A 15,693-nucleotide genomic window follows, 5' to 3' on the forward strand; every position below is an offset into this window, starting at 1 on the left:
AGATTGCATAATCTCCATCAACCTCAAAGTTCACAGATACTTCTGCCAGTTCAAATGCACTGTAGAGACCCTATAGTAAAATCGTTAATTTAAAAATATTTCTGTGTATCCACTATTGGTGAGCACTGTTAACATACCTTACTTTACTTTTAAAGCATGGTTTCCTTTAGTCCTTTGACTATATGGTGGTTGCTTTGAAGTCTTTTTTAAGACTAACATCTGGGTCCCCTTGCAACTACTTTTCCTTTATACTGTGTATCAGTTCCACTTTTCTATTTCTTTGTATGTCTTATTATGTATTTTTTTTTTTTTTTTTGATAAAAACTGGGCATTTTAAGGAATCTATTGTAAGCTTTTGCTGTTCTTACGGAGATTTAGTAAATTTTCTTGAAGAAATGTTTCATTTGCTGCATGCTCATAGGAAAATTTTCAGACTTTAAATGGGTGTTTTAAAATACTTTTCATCAGCTGTGGCTGTAAACCAGGTCCACAGAGTTCCTTGCACTGCCATTCCAGAAGTGGAACCTACTCTGATTTTTCAGGAATAATGTTTGGGTTTTCTTAATGGCTGTTGTAGGAATTACAATATGCATTTTAATTTATCAGTCATCTTTAGATTAATCTGACAAAATAAACTCGAGTATGGCTGTATTTCCTCCCAACTTTGTGTTTTTTTTGTCACACATATCCCAATATATATGCTGTAAATTCAATATAGTGTTACAATTATTGCCATAAATGTCTTTTAATTAACAGAAGAAAAAATGTATATAGTCCTATGAAAACTTACCCACAGGGATGCCTGAGTGGCTCAGTCAGTTAAGTGTCCAACTCTTGACGTTGGCTCAGGTCATGATCTCACAGTTCATGGGTTTAAGCCCTGCATTGGGCTCTGCGCTGACAGCACAGAGCTTGCTTGGTATTCTCTCTGCCCCTCTCCCTGCTTGCTCTCTAGCTGTCTCTCTCAAAATGAATAAACTTTAAAAAAAAAAAAAAAAAGAAACTTACCTACATGTTTATTGTTCCCAATAGTCTTCATTTCTTCCAGTGGGTTTAAGTTAATGTCTGGTATCACTTCCTTTCAGCCTTTTAGAACTTGAACATTTCTTTTAAGGTGGGTTGGCTAGCAATAAATTCTATCAATTGTCTGGGAATGCCATTATTTTGCATTTATCTTGAGAGTTTTGCTGGATATAAAATTTTTGATTGACAGTTCCTCTTCTTCCCATTTCAACTGTGTGACTGACTGCCCTCTGGCCTCTACTGCTTCTGATGAGCAGTCAATCGTTCCTCTACATGAATCGTATTTTCTTGCTGCTTTCAAGAATTTCCCAAGAGTTTGACTATAGTTCCTAGGTGTGGTTCTCTTTGTGTTTATCCTGGGTTTTACTGAAGATCTTGGATCTGTAGGTTAATCTTTTTCATCAAATTTAGGAAATTGTCAGCCATTATTTTTCCTCCTGACCTCATTGTGCATGTTTGTATGCTTGATGTTGTCCCACAGATTTCAGTAGGAATCTTGCCTCTAATGAAATGGAGCCCTCTCTTTTAGAAGCATTTGCATTTTTTCTGATTGCATTTAATTTTTAAAACTTACTTCAGTGGCTGTTCAAAATATTCTTTCTTTTAGAAATAGTATTTAGGTTTTTTCCTTTTTCTGCATGCATAGGAGCATAAGAGATGACAAAAGTTAAAATAAGAATTCTTTTATATACAGTGATTAGAAGGGAAAATGAGCATGGAACAGTAGTGTTGCTGCTGAGGAACAGACAATGTTCATAAAACCTTAAGTATAATCTTTAATGAAAAAGTCATACGCATTCTAAAAAAGGGGTCATTATGAGTGATGTGGAGATGGTTACCTGTGCTTTGTTAAGAATGCCACATCTTTATCATACAGACTTCAAATCTTTTCAGCTACACTTATGAAAAAAATGGAGCTACATCAACTAAAGGATGACCAATATATATATTAGTTTTTCATCAACACAATAATGTAACAATGATGAAAATATTTTACCTCATATAGTCTAAATACTAATCTTAATTTCTATTTACATATTTGTAGGCAAATGTGTAATTGCCAAACAATGTATATATAGCACAGAAACAAGAAAGTGTCATAAATCTGGTTGATAGGTTTTTCTAATACACATATTATCAACAATTTATTATAGAAACCTACAGATACAATTAAAAAATACTTGATCAAAAGTCTTTTAAAATATAATCAGAATGAAATGTGTACAAAGAGACATTTCAAAGTCGTAGCAGTTACTACTATTACAATATTTAATCATTTTTACAATAGGTCTGCTGTTCCATTTCAATTAAATTCATTCTCAGAAACATCACATTTCTCGCTGAATTTCAGTTAGAGCAAAAGCAAGTTGCTTAATTTTTTCTTCCATTGCTTTTTTGTTCTTGCATGTTTCTTGCAGAAGTTCACGCATTTCTTCTTCAACTAGATGAACCTAAATCAACATATACATTCACTTTTTTTAAAGAAAATAGATTTTAAAAATGTATTCTGAAACAAAAAGTCAACACTTTACTCTCTTCAATTTTGTAACTTGTGGTATTCATTTAAAGCAAAGAGGTTAGTAAAATGTAACTTGTTCAAATACTAATAGGGAAATCAATGTTTATACTGTACACAAAGTACTTACATGTATATTGTCTATATCTCATGGGTGCTTGTGATGAGCACATGGGCATTTATTTTAACTCTATTTTAGAGCTTAGAAAATTTGTTCAAGTTATACAGCTTCTCAGTAGCGTATATGGACAGAAACCATTCTTTTGACTTAATCTTTCCACTGTCCTGTACTACGTATGAATAAGGAATCATGAGTTCAAGTAAAATATCAGTTCCTTATAAACTTTCAAAACAAATAACCTCCCTTCCTAAAGAAATGCTTTAATTTAGTCTATCTCATTTCTAAAATTGCTGTGGGTTATAAATTACCATCTTTTTGAAAGATAATTTTATCATTTCTTCCTAACCTATATTCTCCTAGGATTCTTTGTATTTGATCCTACTAATTTCTGCTTGAAATTCCCCTATGATACAACATTCCTGACAGTACTATCAATATGACCATTCCTTTCTGTTTATCTCCCTCTTCCTAATCTCTAATATAGATTTCCTAATTGTTTTTTCCCTGAGAAAATTAGTATTTCTTCTAATTTAAATTATATTCATGTGATAATTTACAATGTTTTCATGATTATAACATTTAAGCTCTGGTGCCATTTCTCTAACTCTCAAACAGACACATCCCTTTGATATTATTACGTCATATCAGCACTAGAGGTCCAATATCAAACTTATTATTTCCCTTTCAACTAAGGGCCTAATCTTATGTTTTATTTGGTATTACCTGATACACCCCTGTTAAACTTGGTAGATTTTAAAGAAAACTTCTGAAACATCTGTTGACATGAAATAAAATAAAGAACTGCATTTTGAACAAGTTATACCTCCTTATTCATTATTTCCAAAGACCTTGTTGCTTCCTTCTTTGCACATAGACTCCTGAGGGTAATGTCACCTAATCACACAACTGTAATAATTATATGGAGTCACTCTTTCTGTTTATGAACTCTTTCCCAGTCACTGGTTTCTGAGTCTCTAGTCATACAGGTATCTCACTTTCTTATTGCCACTTCAAAGTCAAGGAAAAATGGAAATTTACAACTGTTCCACTGATCTAGTAGGTCTCAAAAGAGGGGACATATCAAACCAAACAGGTGTTACCTGCTGAGTTTTAAAATAACTGGGTCTAACTAAAATACAAGAGACTTAGGAAATGAAAGTCTCTGGGGGGGGAAGCTCATGCATATGTATTATTAAAAAGCTCTAGGGGCATCTGGGTGGCTCAGTCAGTTAAGTGCTCTACCTTTTTTTTTTTTTTTTTTTTTTTTTGAGAGAGACAGAGAAAGTGAGAGGGGGAAGGGCAGATAAAGAGGAAGAGAGAGAATCCTAAGCAGGCTCTGCACTGTCAGCACGGAGCTTGACATGGGGCTCGAGCTCACAAACCGTGAGATCATGACCTGAGTGGAAACCAAGAGTCAGACACTTAACCCACTGAGCCACCCAGGCGCCGCTGCATTCTACTCTTGATATCAGCTCAAGTGGTGATCTCGTAGTCTTGAGATCAAGCCCTGCATCAGGCTCTGTGCTGAGCATGGAGCCTGCTTGGGCTCCTCTTTCTGCCCCTCCCCAACTAGCATATGTGCGCTTGCTCTCAAAATAAATATTAAAAAACAAAACAAAACCAACAAGCTCTATAAGGTGATTCTGATGTTGCTTCTGATTTAATAACACCTAAAATTCCTGTCGATGATATTAAATATCATTCAAGATTATCAAAGATAGTCTTAAACCCTAATTAACAAAACACATCTTGGGAGTTATTTCCAAGGTAGTGATGAATTGTACTTATTCACATTCTTACCCTGCCTATGTGTAACCAAAGGTGCTTCCATATGAGACTGATCAGGAATACGTCAATTTTTATTCAGAGATCATGGAGCAGGTGCACATCAGAATCAAACTTCTAATTTTGGTTTCCTTAGAATTCTACAACTAGTCTAAGTATTACTAGCATTTTGGCCTGATTGCACAATAGTTTTGGCAACATTCTTCATATCTATTGAGTCATTAAATCATACTGCCTTTTCTCTTTATAATTCTCAAAGATATAATTTATTTAGCTATAATAATTTAATACTGATTACCAAAGCAAATTTTATTTATAGTACCTTGAAATTTGCAGAATCAATGTATTTCTGCTTTTCACTTGCTAGTTGTATTATTTCAGCTTGATGAGCTTCAACAATTGCATCAACTTGTTTTTTAAAGGCATCATCCATACTATGAAGCTTTTCCACCGCATCCCTTAAAAAAAAGCACAAAAACCATATTATCTTTGTTTATAAAAATTAGGATTTCTTTTCTTCTTAGATGGCAGCTCTTACATTCACTTTTTAAAAAATGTTTATTTATTTATCTTGAGAGAGAGAGAGAGAGAGAGAGAGAGAGCACGTGCATGGGAGAGGGGCAGAGAGAGGGAGAGAGGGAATCCCAAGCAGGTTCCACACTGTAAACACAGAGCCCGACATGGGGCTTGATCTCACAAACCGTGAGATCATGACCTGAGCAGAAATCAAGAGTCAGATGCTTAACCAACTGAGCCACCCAGGCACCCCATCTTACATTCACATTTTAATGCAAGTATATATAACTCCATTAAATAGAAGAAGGTATCCTGGGTAATAAAAGACATAAGTAGTTCATCCAGCAGAATCTGTTAGTAACAGAACAGGGCAGGATAACATCAATGAAAATTTGTTACCCTTTTATCCTCTAAAAGTCAGAGTACTCTGGTTCCCATTTATTTTGAGTCTCATGATATGATATATAAGCACATTCATAGATGATTGCTATCAATTTTTTTTCTCCATGTGTTTGTAGTGTGATAATTTGAGAAGTGTACGTTATAGGCAGGTTTAGGTTTATGAACATGTAGATCTGACTTTTCTATGCTAATGTTTAACAGATAAAACCCTGTGTTAATAAACACATTAAACAGTACTGTATTCACAAAATTTTAGCGCTATAAGTTTCTTAGAGTCAAAAAACCAATTACTTTATATTAAGTATGAATAATTTCATTTAAAAAAGTTAAGTCCACAATGAACATATTTTCTGCTTTTGGCATAGCCCATAGTAATAGACCGAACACTGGGTCCGTGAATCAAGTCTTTCTTATGTTCCCAGATGCAAGCAACCCTTAGTAGCTGTATGACTTAAGGGCAAGTCACAAACTCTGCTTTTAAGTTTTTTAAACTATACAAACAGGATAATCCTACCTGTTCTGCCAACCTCACAGAATTTTGTTGGTTGCAAAATAAGATAGAAGAAAAAAAACAATTATGTATTTTTAAAAAAATTTATTTATTTAAGTGATCTCTATATCCAATATGGGGCTCAAACCCACAACCCCCCACGATCACAAGTCACATGCTCTTCTGACTGAGGCAGCCAGGTACCCCAATTTATGTATTATAAAAGGCTATATAAATAAAATCTGTTTTTATTAAAATTCTATTAAGTTAAAAATCTTCTATCTTACATACTAATCTTAGTCTACAATGCATAAAAGCATTAATGTATACAATCAGGTCTTTACTGTTTTGCTATTAACAACATGACAAACAATGCAATATAAGAGATTTTGAAAACTGTCAGGCTTTATGATTTATATTAACTTTAGGAACTGTTATTTATAGGAAATGATTATTCTTTTAGGATATAAGAGACTCCCAATTGTGACAGGCAGGAGAGAAAATTTCAACAGGTTCCAAGCCAAAGTCCCTGTATTAGTGCTGGTTGAAAGCAAAGTGGAACAGGGTCCATTAGCAGACAAACAAGACACTACTGTCAGTCAAAACCTTTTCCATTTACACTGAGTTAAAATATAAGAAATCAAATGCCAGGTTCTATTAAATTTGATATAATGGGAACTGACCCCTACATGAGATTTTGCTGTTTATCCATACCACTCTTTAATCTTGACCAGAGTTTAACTGATCATTAAACTGTGTTACCTATTTTTCAAGGCAGCCAACTTTATAAATTATTTTAAGAAGTCCAGTTACATAGTTTACAAGGTGAAGCCTTCATTTCCTCTATGGGATTTTATAAAATCTACACACCGATGGCACCCAGGTATACATTTTCTTCCCCTTCTTTCAAATTAGCTCTCATCCTCAGTTTGTGCAGGCCTGCTACTGAAATCTGCTCTAGCTTCTTCAGGAGTTCACTGCCCCTGGTAGTTAAGGGACTGCCCATTCTAAACTCCACACAGAAGAGCCAAAAATATCACTAGATGTTTCAATCAGTTTGAAAATAATCACAGTCATAAAAAAAAAAATATTCACCCAACAATTACTACTATGTGTTAGGCACTAAGTACCAAATAACTCATACACGCCATATATACACATAAATACATTTACATATGCTTTTTACATCTCACCCATCCCAATCCAGTGTTTAAATCAAAAGATCTCCCACAGAGGCAACACAATCCTAGACTTTAGCCTCTACTGCAAAGCTGTAATCATCAAGACAGCATTGTATTGGCACAAAAACAGACACATAGACCAATGGAATAGAATAGAAACCCCAGAACTAGACCCACAAAAGTATGGCCAACTGATCTTTGACAAAGCAGGAAAGAATATCCAATGGAAAAAAGACAGTCTCTTTAACAAATGGTGCTGGGAGAACTGGACAGCAACATGCAGAAGAATGAAACTAGATCACTTGCTTATACCATTCACAAAAATAAACTCAAAATGGATGAAGGACCTGAATGTGAGACAGGAAACTATCAAAACCCTAGAGGAGAAAGCAGGAAAAAACCTCTCTGACCTCAGCCGCAGCAATTTCTTACTTGACACATCTCCAAAGGCAAGGGAATTAAAAGCAGAAATGAATTATTGGGACCTCATCAAGATAAAAAGCTTCTGCACTGCAAAGGAAACAATCAACAAAACTCAAAGGCAACCGATGGAATGGGAAAAGATATTTGCAAATGACATATCGGACAAAGGGCTAGTATCCAGAATCTATAAAGAACTCACCAAACTCCACACCTGAAAAACGAATAATCCAGTGAAGAAATGGGCAGAAGACATGAATAGACACTTCTCTAAAGAAGACATCCAGATGGCCAACAGGCACATGAAAAGATGCTCAATGTCACTCCTCATCATCAGGGAAATACAAGTCAAAACCACACTGAGATATCACCTCACGCCAGTCAGAGTGGCTAAAATGAACAAATAAGAAGACTATAGATGCTGGAGAGGATGTGGAGAAACGGGAACCCTCTTGCACTGTTGGTGAGAATGCAAACTGGTGCAGCCGCTCTGGAAAACAGTGTGAAGGTTCCTCAAACAGTTAAAAATAGATCTACCCTATGATGCAGCAATAGCACTGCTAGGAATTTACCCAAGGGATCCAGGAGTGCTGATGCATAGAGGCACTTGTACCCCAATGTTTATAGCAGCACTTTCAACAATAGCCAAACTATGGAAAGAGCCTAAATGTCAATCAATTGATGAATGGATAAAGAAGTTGTGGTTTATATATACAATGGAATACTACTTGGCAATGAGAAAGAATGAAATACGTACGGCCTTTTGTAGCAATGTGGATGGAAATGGAAAGTGTTATGCTAAGTGAAATAAGGCATACAGGGAAAGACAGATACCATATGTTTTCACTCTTATGTGGATCCTGAGAAACTTAACAGAAGACCATGGGGGAGGGGAAGGAAAAAAAAAGAGGTTAGAGAGGGAGGGAGCCAAACCATAAGAGACTCTTAAAAACTGAGAATAAACTGAGGGTTGATGGGGGGTGGGAGGGAGGGGAAAGTGGGTGATGTGCACTGAAGAAGGCACCTGTTGGGATGAGCACTGGGTGTTTTATGGAAACCAATTTGACAGTAAATTTCATATTAAAATAAATAAATAAATAAATAAAGAGAAAGATCTCCCACATATTTTAGGACTTACTTTTGTAGTTCAATACTTTTGTCTCTTTCCGCTTTAAGTTTCTTTTCCTTGTCTTCAAATTTTTCTTTTACTTCTTTTACTTGCATTTCCAGATGACTTAGAAGCTCTCCTTTATCATGCCACTTCTGATTAAGTGTACTAATACAAAAAGAAATAATTTAAAAAATAAAATTAGTTATATGAAACTATTAAGCCACATTTTATTTCTCAATAGGAAATACTATATAATACCTATAAGCTTTTCTAATTTCTTCAAGTTCTAATTCCTTTATTTTCAACTGCTGTTTTAGTTTTTCTTTTCTTTCATTGTGTCTTTCCAGTTTTTCAATTATGTCATCCAGTTGTAAAGATTTTTCATCAAGTTGTTCTTGGGTACATTTTTGTATTTCAATGATCTTTTCTTGTAATACTTTGATTTGTTCTTCTTTTTCTTGTACACACTTAGAGAAACAAAAAAATCAGCACTTTATTTTTATTAGCCCAGATGTCTCATTTCCTATTTGGATTTAATGGTTTAAAATGATTCTAAAAACTACAGATTAAAAAATAAACTCTATACTCACTAAGTGTTTTCAAAAAGATTTACAGGACATTTTTTAATAACAATCAACAAGAAACATCACTACTACTTTGTTTTAAGTGCTATTAAGAAAGATAAAATTCTAGAGGCACCTGGATGGCTTAGTCAGTTAAGTGTCTGACTTCTGCTCAGATCATGATCTCACAGTTTGTGGGTTCCAGCCCCATGCCAGGCTCTGCTGACAGCTCAGAGCCTGAAGCCTGCCTCAGTCAGATTCTATGTCTCCCTCTCTCTCTCTCTGCCCCTTCCCTATTCATGCTCTGTCTCTCTCAAAAACCAATAAACATTAAAAAATTACAAAAAAAGAAAAAGGGGGGCGCCTGGGTGGCGCAGTCGGTTAAGCGTCCGACTTCAGCCAGGTCACGATCTCGCAGTCTGTGAGTTCGAGCCCCGCGTCAGGCTCGGGCTGATGGCTCGGAGCCTGGAGCCTGTTTCCAATTCTGTGTCTCCCTCTCTCTCTGCCCCTCCCCCGTTCATGCTCTGTCTCTCTCTGTTCCAAAAATAAATAAAAAACGTTGAAAAAAAATTTAAAAAAAAAAAAGGAAGATAAAATTCTTATGCCCTTCACACTTTTTATTTCAGTAAGTTAAGTTAGCAATTATCAATCATAGAGGGAGAAGGAAAAGCGGCACAATAAAAATTTTCAATTACTGTAATTTTGCATTTGAAAAAATGTTTGCATGACAGAAAGAGAAAGAAAACTCTAGGTGGATGACAGATACAGCAAAGACTGATATGCACAGTACGTGTGGCACTAATTAAACTGCTATTTCTACTATATTCAACAGAAGTGCTTTCTGCATCAGGATGAGCAAATAAATGCTTTACCTCAAAACAAAGCATGATTTTATCACTATTAAAATGTCACATAAGAACAGGGTTTACATCTCCCCAAACTTTTTATGCTATCTTCTATACCATGAGCCAGACTTTATCCTGTATGTGCATACTACAAATCAGAGGATAATGAAAGATCAAAACCACCTTAGGCAGCGTTAAATGTCTGTAGGGATTAGGCTTCCTATAGGTGATTTATTCCAATGACTATTTCTTTGCTTTGTCGGGGCATGCCTGGATGTCTGGAACAGTCTGCTACACACCGACTACTGGTATCAGTCTCTGTAAGTGAGAATAGATGAAATTGGCAGTTCCTATTTTTACCCTCTTTCCTCTGCCCCACTCCACCTTGCCTTTTTTCCTTTTGGGAAGAAGATGGAGGCAAACACACAAATACTGGGAAAGGCCAATTTAAGTATATATTCATAAGAATTATAAACAATGCAGTTCAATTCCTCAGTGTGTTACATATGCAAAAATCTAAGCAAAGATGTTGGGTAGTCTCCTAGTCTTGACCAACATTTGCAAAAAAGTCATGAATTGTTTATTTTGTCCCCCTGACTCACTGAAGCACTAAGAATGAGCAGTCTCGACATGTTATGGGAGTTCACAAAAGCTATAAAAAATTATTATGAAATAACCCTATTAATCAAAAAGAATGATAAACATTGCAGCATCAGAGAGTACTATGACCCAGATATACTGAAAAATACCAAAATAATATATGGGGCAGAAACAGAATTTTTAAAAAAACTTCTGCTTCTGATTCCCATAGTCAGAAGCTAACTATAGATTCCATTTAATTGAAAATATCACACTCCAAAACATCAAACATCAGTATCAGGTTCATTTGCCTTTTGCAGAGACTTGTTCTCTCTCTATAAACTTTCAATATGAGCCACTAATTTCCCATGATTTTGGGCTAATGAAAATCCTGAGAAACAACACGATCAGTGACAAACTTTAAAAGACCTGAAGGTTTTCTATTCTATGAACATCCAACTTAACAATAGATAAAGGTCATTATCGGTTTTAGATGAATTTACTGCTGAAAGAAATTATGCCTAACTATCTCTCTCTGTTACATGGTTGGTGGGAAAGCACCCTAATACTCACACCTGTGAGGCTGTGCAGTGTTCTCTAAAGTAAATGTAGTAAGTTATGGGAAAAGAATGATGGGTTGAAAAATCTGAACTTTTTTTTTAAAACCAAAACTCTAAAACTAAAACTCAACAGTGTTTTGGCTCCACTGTATCATTCATTACTAGTCATTTCCTTCCTGCCCTGAGACTGACAAGAAGGCAGTAGTCTTCTGTAGAAGTAGCTTTGTCAAATCAATGTTTTGTACCCATAGTATCCCCTGCTTTGCTTTGTGAAATTTAAAAAGCAAATCTCAAGTCTTTCTGCTTCATACTTAGCTTAACTCAAAGGAAAATATGTTTGGCTAGAATTTTCAAACAAGAAAAAAGGCTTGCTGCTAAAAAATTTCAATAATTTTCACTGCACGTTGGCATGTATGACAGATATATTTGAAATTTTGGATATACTGAAACCAAATTTCAATGGAGTGAACAACAATGTAATTGCTTAGAGTGATACAATTCAGGCATTCATGGCCTAAACCTAGCTAAGGATATAGCAACATGGTCATACAGATTTATTTTCTGTACTTGAATAAGTCAAGTTCTCAAGGAGTTTCTTAAAAATGACTAAGAAAAAGAAAATTAAATCTTGGGCAGTTATAGCTACTCTGAAGAATGAGTTGTTACTTTTAATGGGTGATAATCTCATTTAGAAGTTTTTTAAATACTCCTTTCTCAGTTTTTACACTTTTAAAAAAAATATTTATTTTTAGAGAGAGAGAGAGAGAGAGAACATGTGTGAGTGGAGGAGGGGCAGAAAGAGAGGGAGAGGGAGAGAGAGAATCCCAAGCAGGCTCCTCACTGTTAGTGTGGAGCCCAACGCAGGGCTCAATCTCACGAACCCTGAGATTATGATTTGAGCTGAAATCAAGAGTTGAACACTTAACCCACTGAGCCAGCCAGGCTCAGTTTTACACTGTAAGAGATAATCTCTAGAAGAAAATTTTGGAGATCAAATTTGATTCAGTGCTCAAGATAACTTTCAAAAAATTTCTCTGGAAAATTTTCATGTAACATACTTTGAAACAAGTGAACCTAGTAGTATTCTCTATTAAGATATGCCATATTGGAGAAGAAGGTGAAATGGTTTCCCCTGGGAACAAGCATAGTTTTACAAACTATTTCTACTTTTAAATACAGAATAGTTGGGTTTTGTCACAATTTTCAGAATTTAGCAATATTAGGAGATCCTAAACAGTGCTCTAAATGGATATTTTAAACACATAAAACATTAATTTTCTTAAGATTCCTAACCCTTTAATAACATTATTTTCAGTTATTTCACAGGACCAGGATAACATCCCATAAAATTCTGAGGTAAAAGTAATTTAAAGTTAATAAAGGCCATACAGTCATTTTAAAAGGCAAAGGGCATAGATTACATAAGGAAACATCTGATAATGTCCCAAATTCCACAACAGTTGGGATTCACTGAGACAGATATTTATTCGATACTCTGATCCACAGATTTACAAAACTGCCACATGCTCTTTTCCCAAAATAAAGTATCAAACTTACAACTTTTAATTTTCCAATGGTTTCAGTTTGGTCTTCTATGATTTTGCACTTAATTCTTAATGCATCATTATCACGTTCATTTGCCTTTCTCAGAGACTCATTCTCTCTACATAAACTTTCATTTTGAGCCTCTAATTTGCCACGATTTAAGGCTAGAGACGATCCTGAGAAATAAACATCATGAGTTACAAACTTTTAAAGATCTTGGAGAATTTGTATTTTATGAATATCTAATTTAACAATGTAAATAAAAAGTAAATAAAAACTGAATAAAAACCCAAAATACATAAAGCATAATATAAAAGGAAACGGGAAAAGAACCAAAAGGCCCTTTAAACACCTGTGGCTATTTGGAAAACCTAAAGCCACAAATCAAAAACAAGTAACTCAGACATGTGATATTTAATTGATCAACTTATGACATTCAAACAATCATATTAAAGATTCTTATATGGAATGGACAAATGAGCAATTCTCCACTAAGACCAACATCTAGCTATTCATAATTTGTAATCTATGAAGGCCATAAAACAGTGTCTATCTCTTGCTTTAGTGATTGGAAAAGAAAGGAGACTAAGAGTAAATATACCTACACCTAAAGTGGTTTTCATTCATACACTATTCTCACATTTCTCTATGTATAACAAAAGTGTTATCAAATTTTTAGGAAAAAACATGAATACTGCATACTATACAAATAATTTAAAATCACTGTGTAAGAATTATTTCAATGACTTAGTTAGTTGAAGCACTGTAAATGTATACCTGATCAGAAAAGTAACCAAATTATGTTGGGAAGAAAACCAAAATTAAGAAAAAAATCAGAGCTGTAACTTCCTAACTAGTGTAATAAACTATTTCACATCTTAGGCATTTCATTTGGCTGTTTGGCTGACAAATGCTTACTTATCCTTCCATATAAAGTGTTGCCTTTTTTTGGTATGTCTTAGGCAGAATTAATGAGCACTTGTTTTTCTCAATACCCAGAATTGTTGGTTTAGAAGAATGAGCTATTTTCCCTTTGAAAATTTTACCTTGTTGTGCCAGCTCATGCCCCCATACTTTTCTTTCTGTCCTTAAACCATAAATTAGTGATTCCTTGGCGGCTAGCTCAGAAATGAGCTGGACTTTTTCATGCTTGAGAAGTTCTATTTGAATACTCTTCTGCTTGTCATCTTCAATCAAGATTTCAAGGGTGTTGATTTGATTCTGTATATCCCCAAAAAACATCAAAAAAAAAAAAAAGCACAGTATTACATTTAAGTGCTCAATTTTTTACTTTTTGCATTTTAGGAGAAAAATTGTTATCTAACCAAATACAAAGTAAATACTCCTAAATTTTACATTACAAAGGTTTGCATTTTAAGATAAGTGTACGTCATAAAATAAAAAGTCAAATTTTAAGGGACTATTCCTTTAAGAACGCTGAATTTTATTCTAATACCAGTTATCTTAAAAGAGCAATTATACATGTAATACTCAAAATTTCTCACCCAGCATTTATATCAATAATCTAAAGGTCACTTTCTGGAATTAAGTTTTCTTGGGCAAAATACAGCTAATGTTTAAAACTGAGACAACAGCACTAAAAAGGTTAATTTAAGAATTACTATAGCTAGGTCTATCTAAAGACAACCATCACCACCACAAGACTATCAGCAATTTGTGTGCCATTTCCCGAACCTCAACCATCTGAGTATCACCATCACAATTTCTGCTGTATCACAGACAACTGGAACCTATTTACCTAAGTACAGTTCTTAAATTCACTTATTTTATTTAAATACCATTTTAGTGTAAGCAATACAATCTGTGAAGTCATTGTTTAATCTCCTAGTTATATTACTTTTCTCATATGCATATATATACTTAGCATTCAAATCATCACAATATACGAGACTATGATATAAAAAATTAAAGAGGAAATAAAATGTTTCAATGTTTTACCTGTAAATTTGCTGCTGTTTCCTGTTTCAATTTCGAAACTTCTGCAAGTTTTGTTTTTTGCTCCTTCACCATACAGGTCAAATCTTTAATTAAAGAGGAAGATTCATTTTCTTTTCGTTGAGCCCAAACAAGAGCATGCTTGCTCTTTGCTAACTCAGTTGCAACATTTTCAAAACCATCTTTAACCTATATTTCAAAATTGCATTATAAATAGCAGTTCTCCACATATTTAGAAACTATTTGTTTCTGTGGCTGTGTTCTAATAAAACTTTATTTACAAAAATAGGCCTAGGGTCTTTAGTTTGCCAATCCCCTGCTCTATAGAAATAGAATTCAGGCTTCCCAATTCTTATTCCGGTGCTGTCTTTACTTGACCATTTATAATCTCACTCAGTTTTTGCAACAGCACTGAAGAGTAGCTATATTTTTGTGAAGAAACTAAGGCTCTAAGAATTTAAGTAATTTGCTTAAAATCATAGAGGCAACATGTAAATAAAGCTAGAATTCTAAAATGTAGTCCTCTCATCCAACCATATCTTGCTGATTTTGTTTTCAATAAAAAGCTAGATGCCAATTCTTACATCTTTAAATCTTCTGGCTTCAACAGTTAAAGCAACACGGAATTCATTTTCTAAATCCATATACTGTTGGTTTAATGTATCAATTTTTTCTTGGTACTCTTTTATATCTTGTTCATGCTTTCTTTCTTCTTTAGCTACTTCTTTAGCTAAGGCTTCTTGGAACTCAGCATCACTGAGAAACTCCCTTGTTTCAAGTTCTTTCCTGGAATGAAATACAAATAAAAATCGCAGGATGCTATTCATCTGGAAAGAAGAACTTTAAGGCTATTTAAATAGTTATTAAATATTCTATATTCTCTATTGTTAACTTAAAATCAGCTTGTCACTTTCAAAAACAACCTGGCGGAGGATGGTAGTTAGACGAAGACTATATGTATTCAGTGGTGATGGGGATAAAAGGGGTCTGCTGTATCTTAACTTCACTGAGATAGTTCAGAATCATTTTATGATTTCTAAAATTCTTCAGGTGCATTTGTAGAAGTCAAGTTCTACTTCA

General features: G+C 34.5%; 1 protein-coding gene across 7 annotated transcripts in view; it reads right to left on the reverse strand.

The window, feature by feature from the left end:
• Nucleotides 1-1,779: 1,779 nt before the first annotated feature.
• The window catches only part of LRRCC1 (leucine rich repeat and coiled-coil centrosomal protein 1), a 47,232-nt gene continuing 33,318 nt past the window's right edge, over nucleotides 1,780-15,693 (reverse strand). For 6 of the 7 annotated variants that reach the window (XM_015080480.3, XM_015080481.3, XM_053208580.1 and 3 more), the window contains 8 exons: nucleotides 15,198-15,399; nucleotides 14,617-14,802; nucleotides 13,704-13,878; nucleotides 12,670-12,833; nucleotides 8,824-9,032; nucleotides 8,593-8,730; nucleotides 4,768-4,903; nucleotides 1,780-2,474 (listed from right to left, as the gene is read on the reverse strand). In XM_015080480.3, the coding sequence (XP_014935966.1) occupies nucleotides 2,352-2,474; nucleotides 4,768-4,903; nucleotides 8,593-8,730; nucleotides 8,824-9,032; nucleotides 12,670-12,833; nucleotides 13,704-13,878; nucleotides 14,617-14,802; nucleotides 15,198-15,399 (1,333 nt within the window). In that variant the 3' untranslated portion in view covers nucleotides 1,780-2,351. Of the gene's footprint in view, nucleotides 2,475-4,767; nucleotides 4,904-8,592; nucleotides 8,731-8,823; nucleotides 9,033-10,156; nucleotides 10,292-12,669; nucleotides 12,834-13,703; nucleotides 13,879-14,616; nucleotides 14,803-15,197; nucleotides 15,400-15,693 lie in introns of those variants that run through there. The other variant, XR_003421778.2, reaches the window with a different exon arrangement.

The sequence above is a fragment of the Acinonyx jubatus genome, chromosome F2 (genome assembly GCF_027475565.1).
Source record: "Acinonyx jubatus isolate Ajub_Pintada_27869175 chromosome F2, VMU_Ajub_asm_v1.0, whole genome shotgun sequence".
Lineage (NCBI taxonomy): Eukaryota > Metazoa > Chordata > Mammalia > Carnivora > Felidae > Acinonyx > Acinonyx jubatus.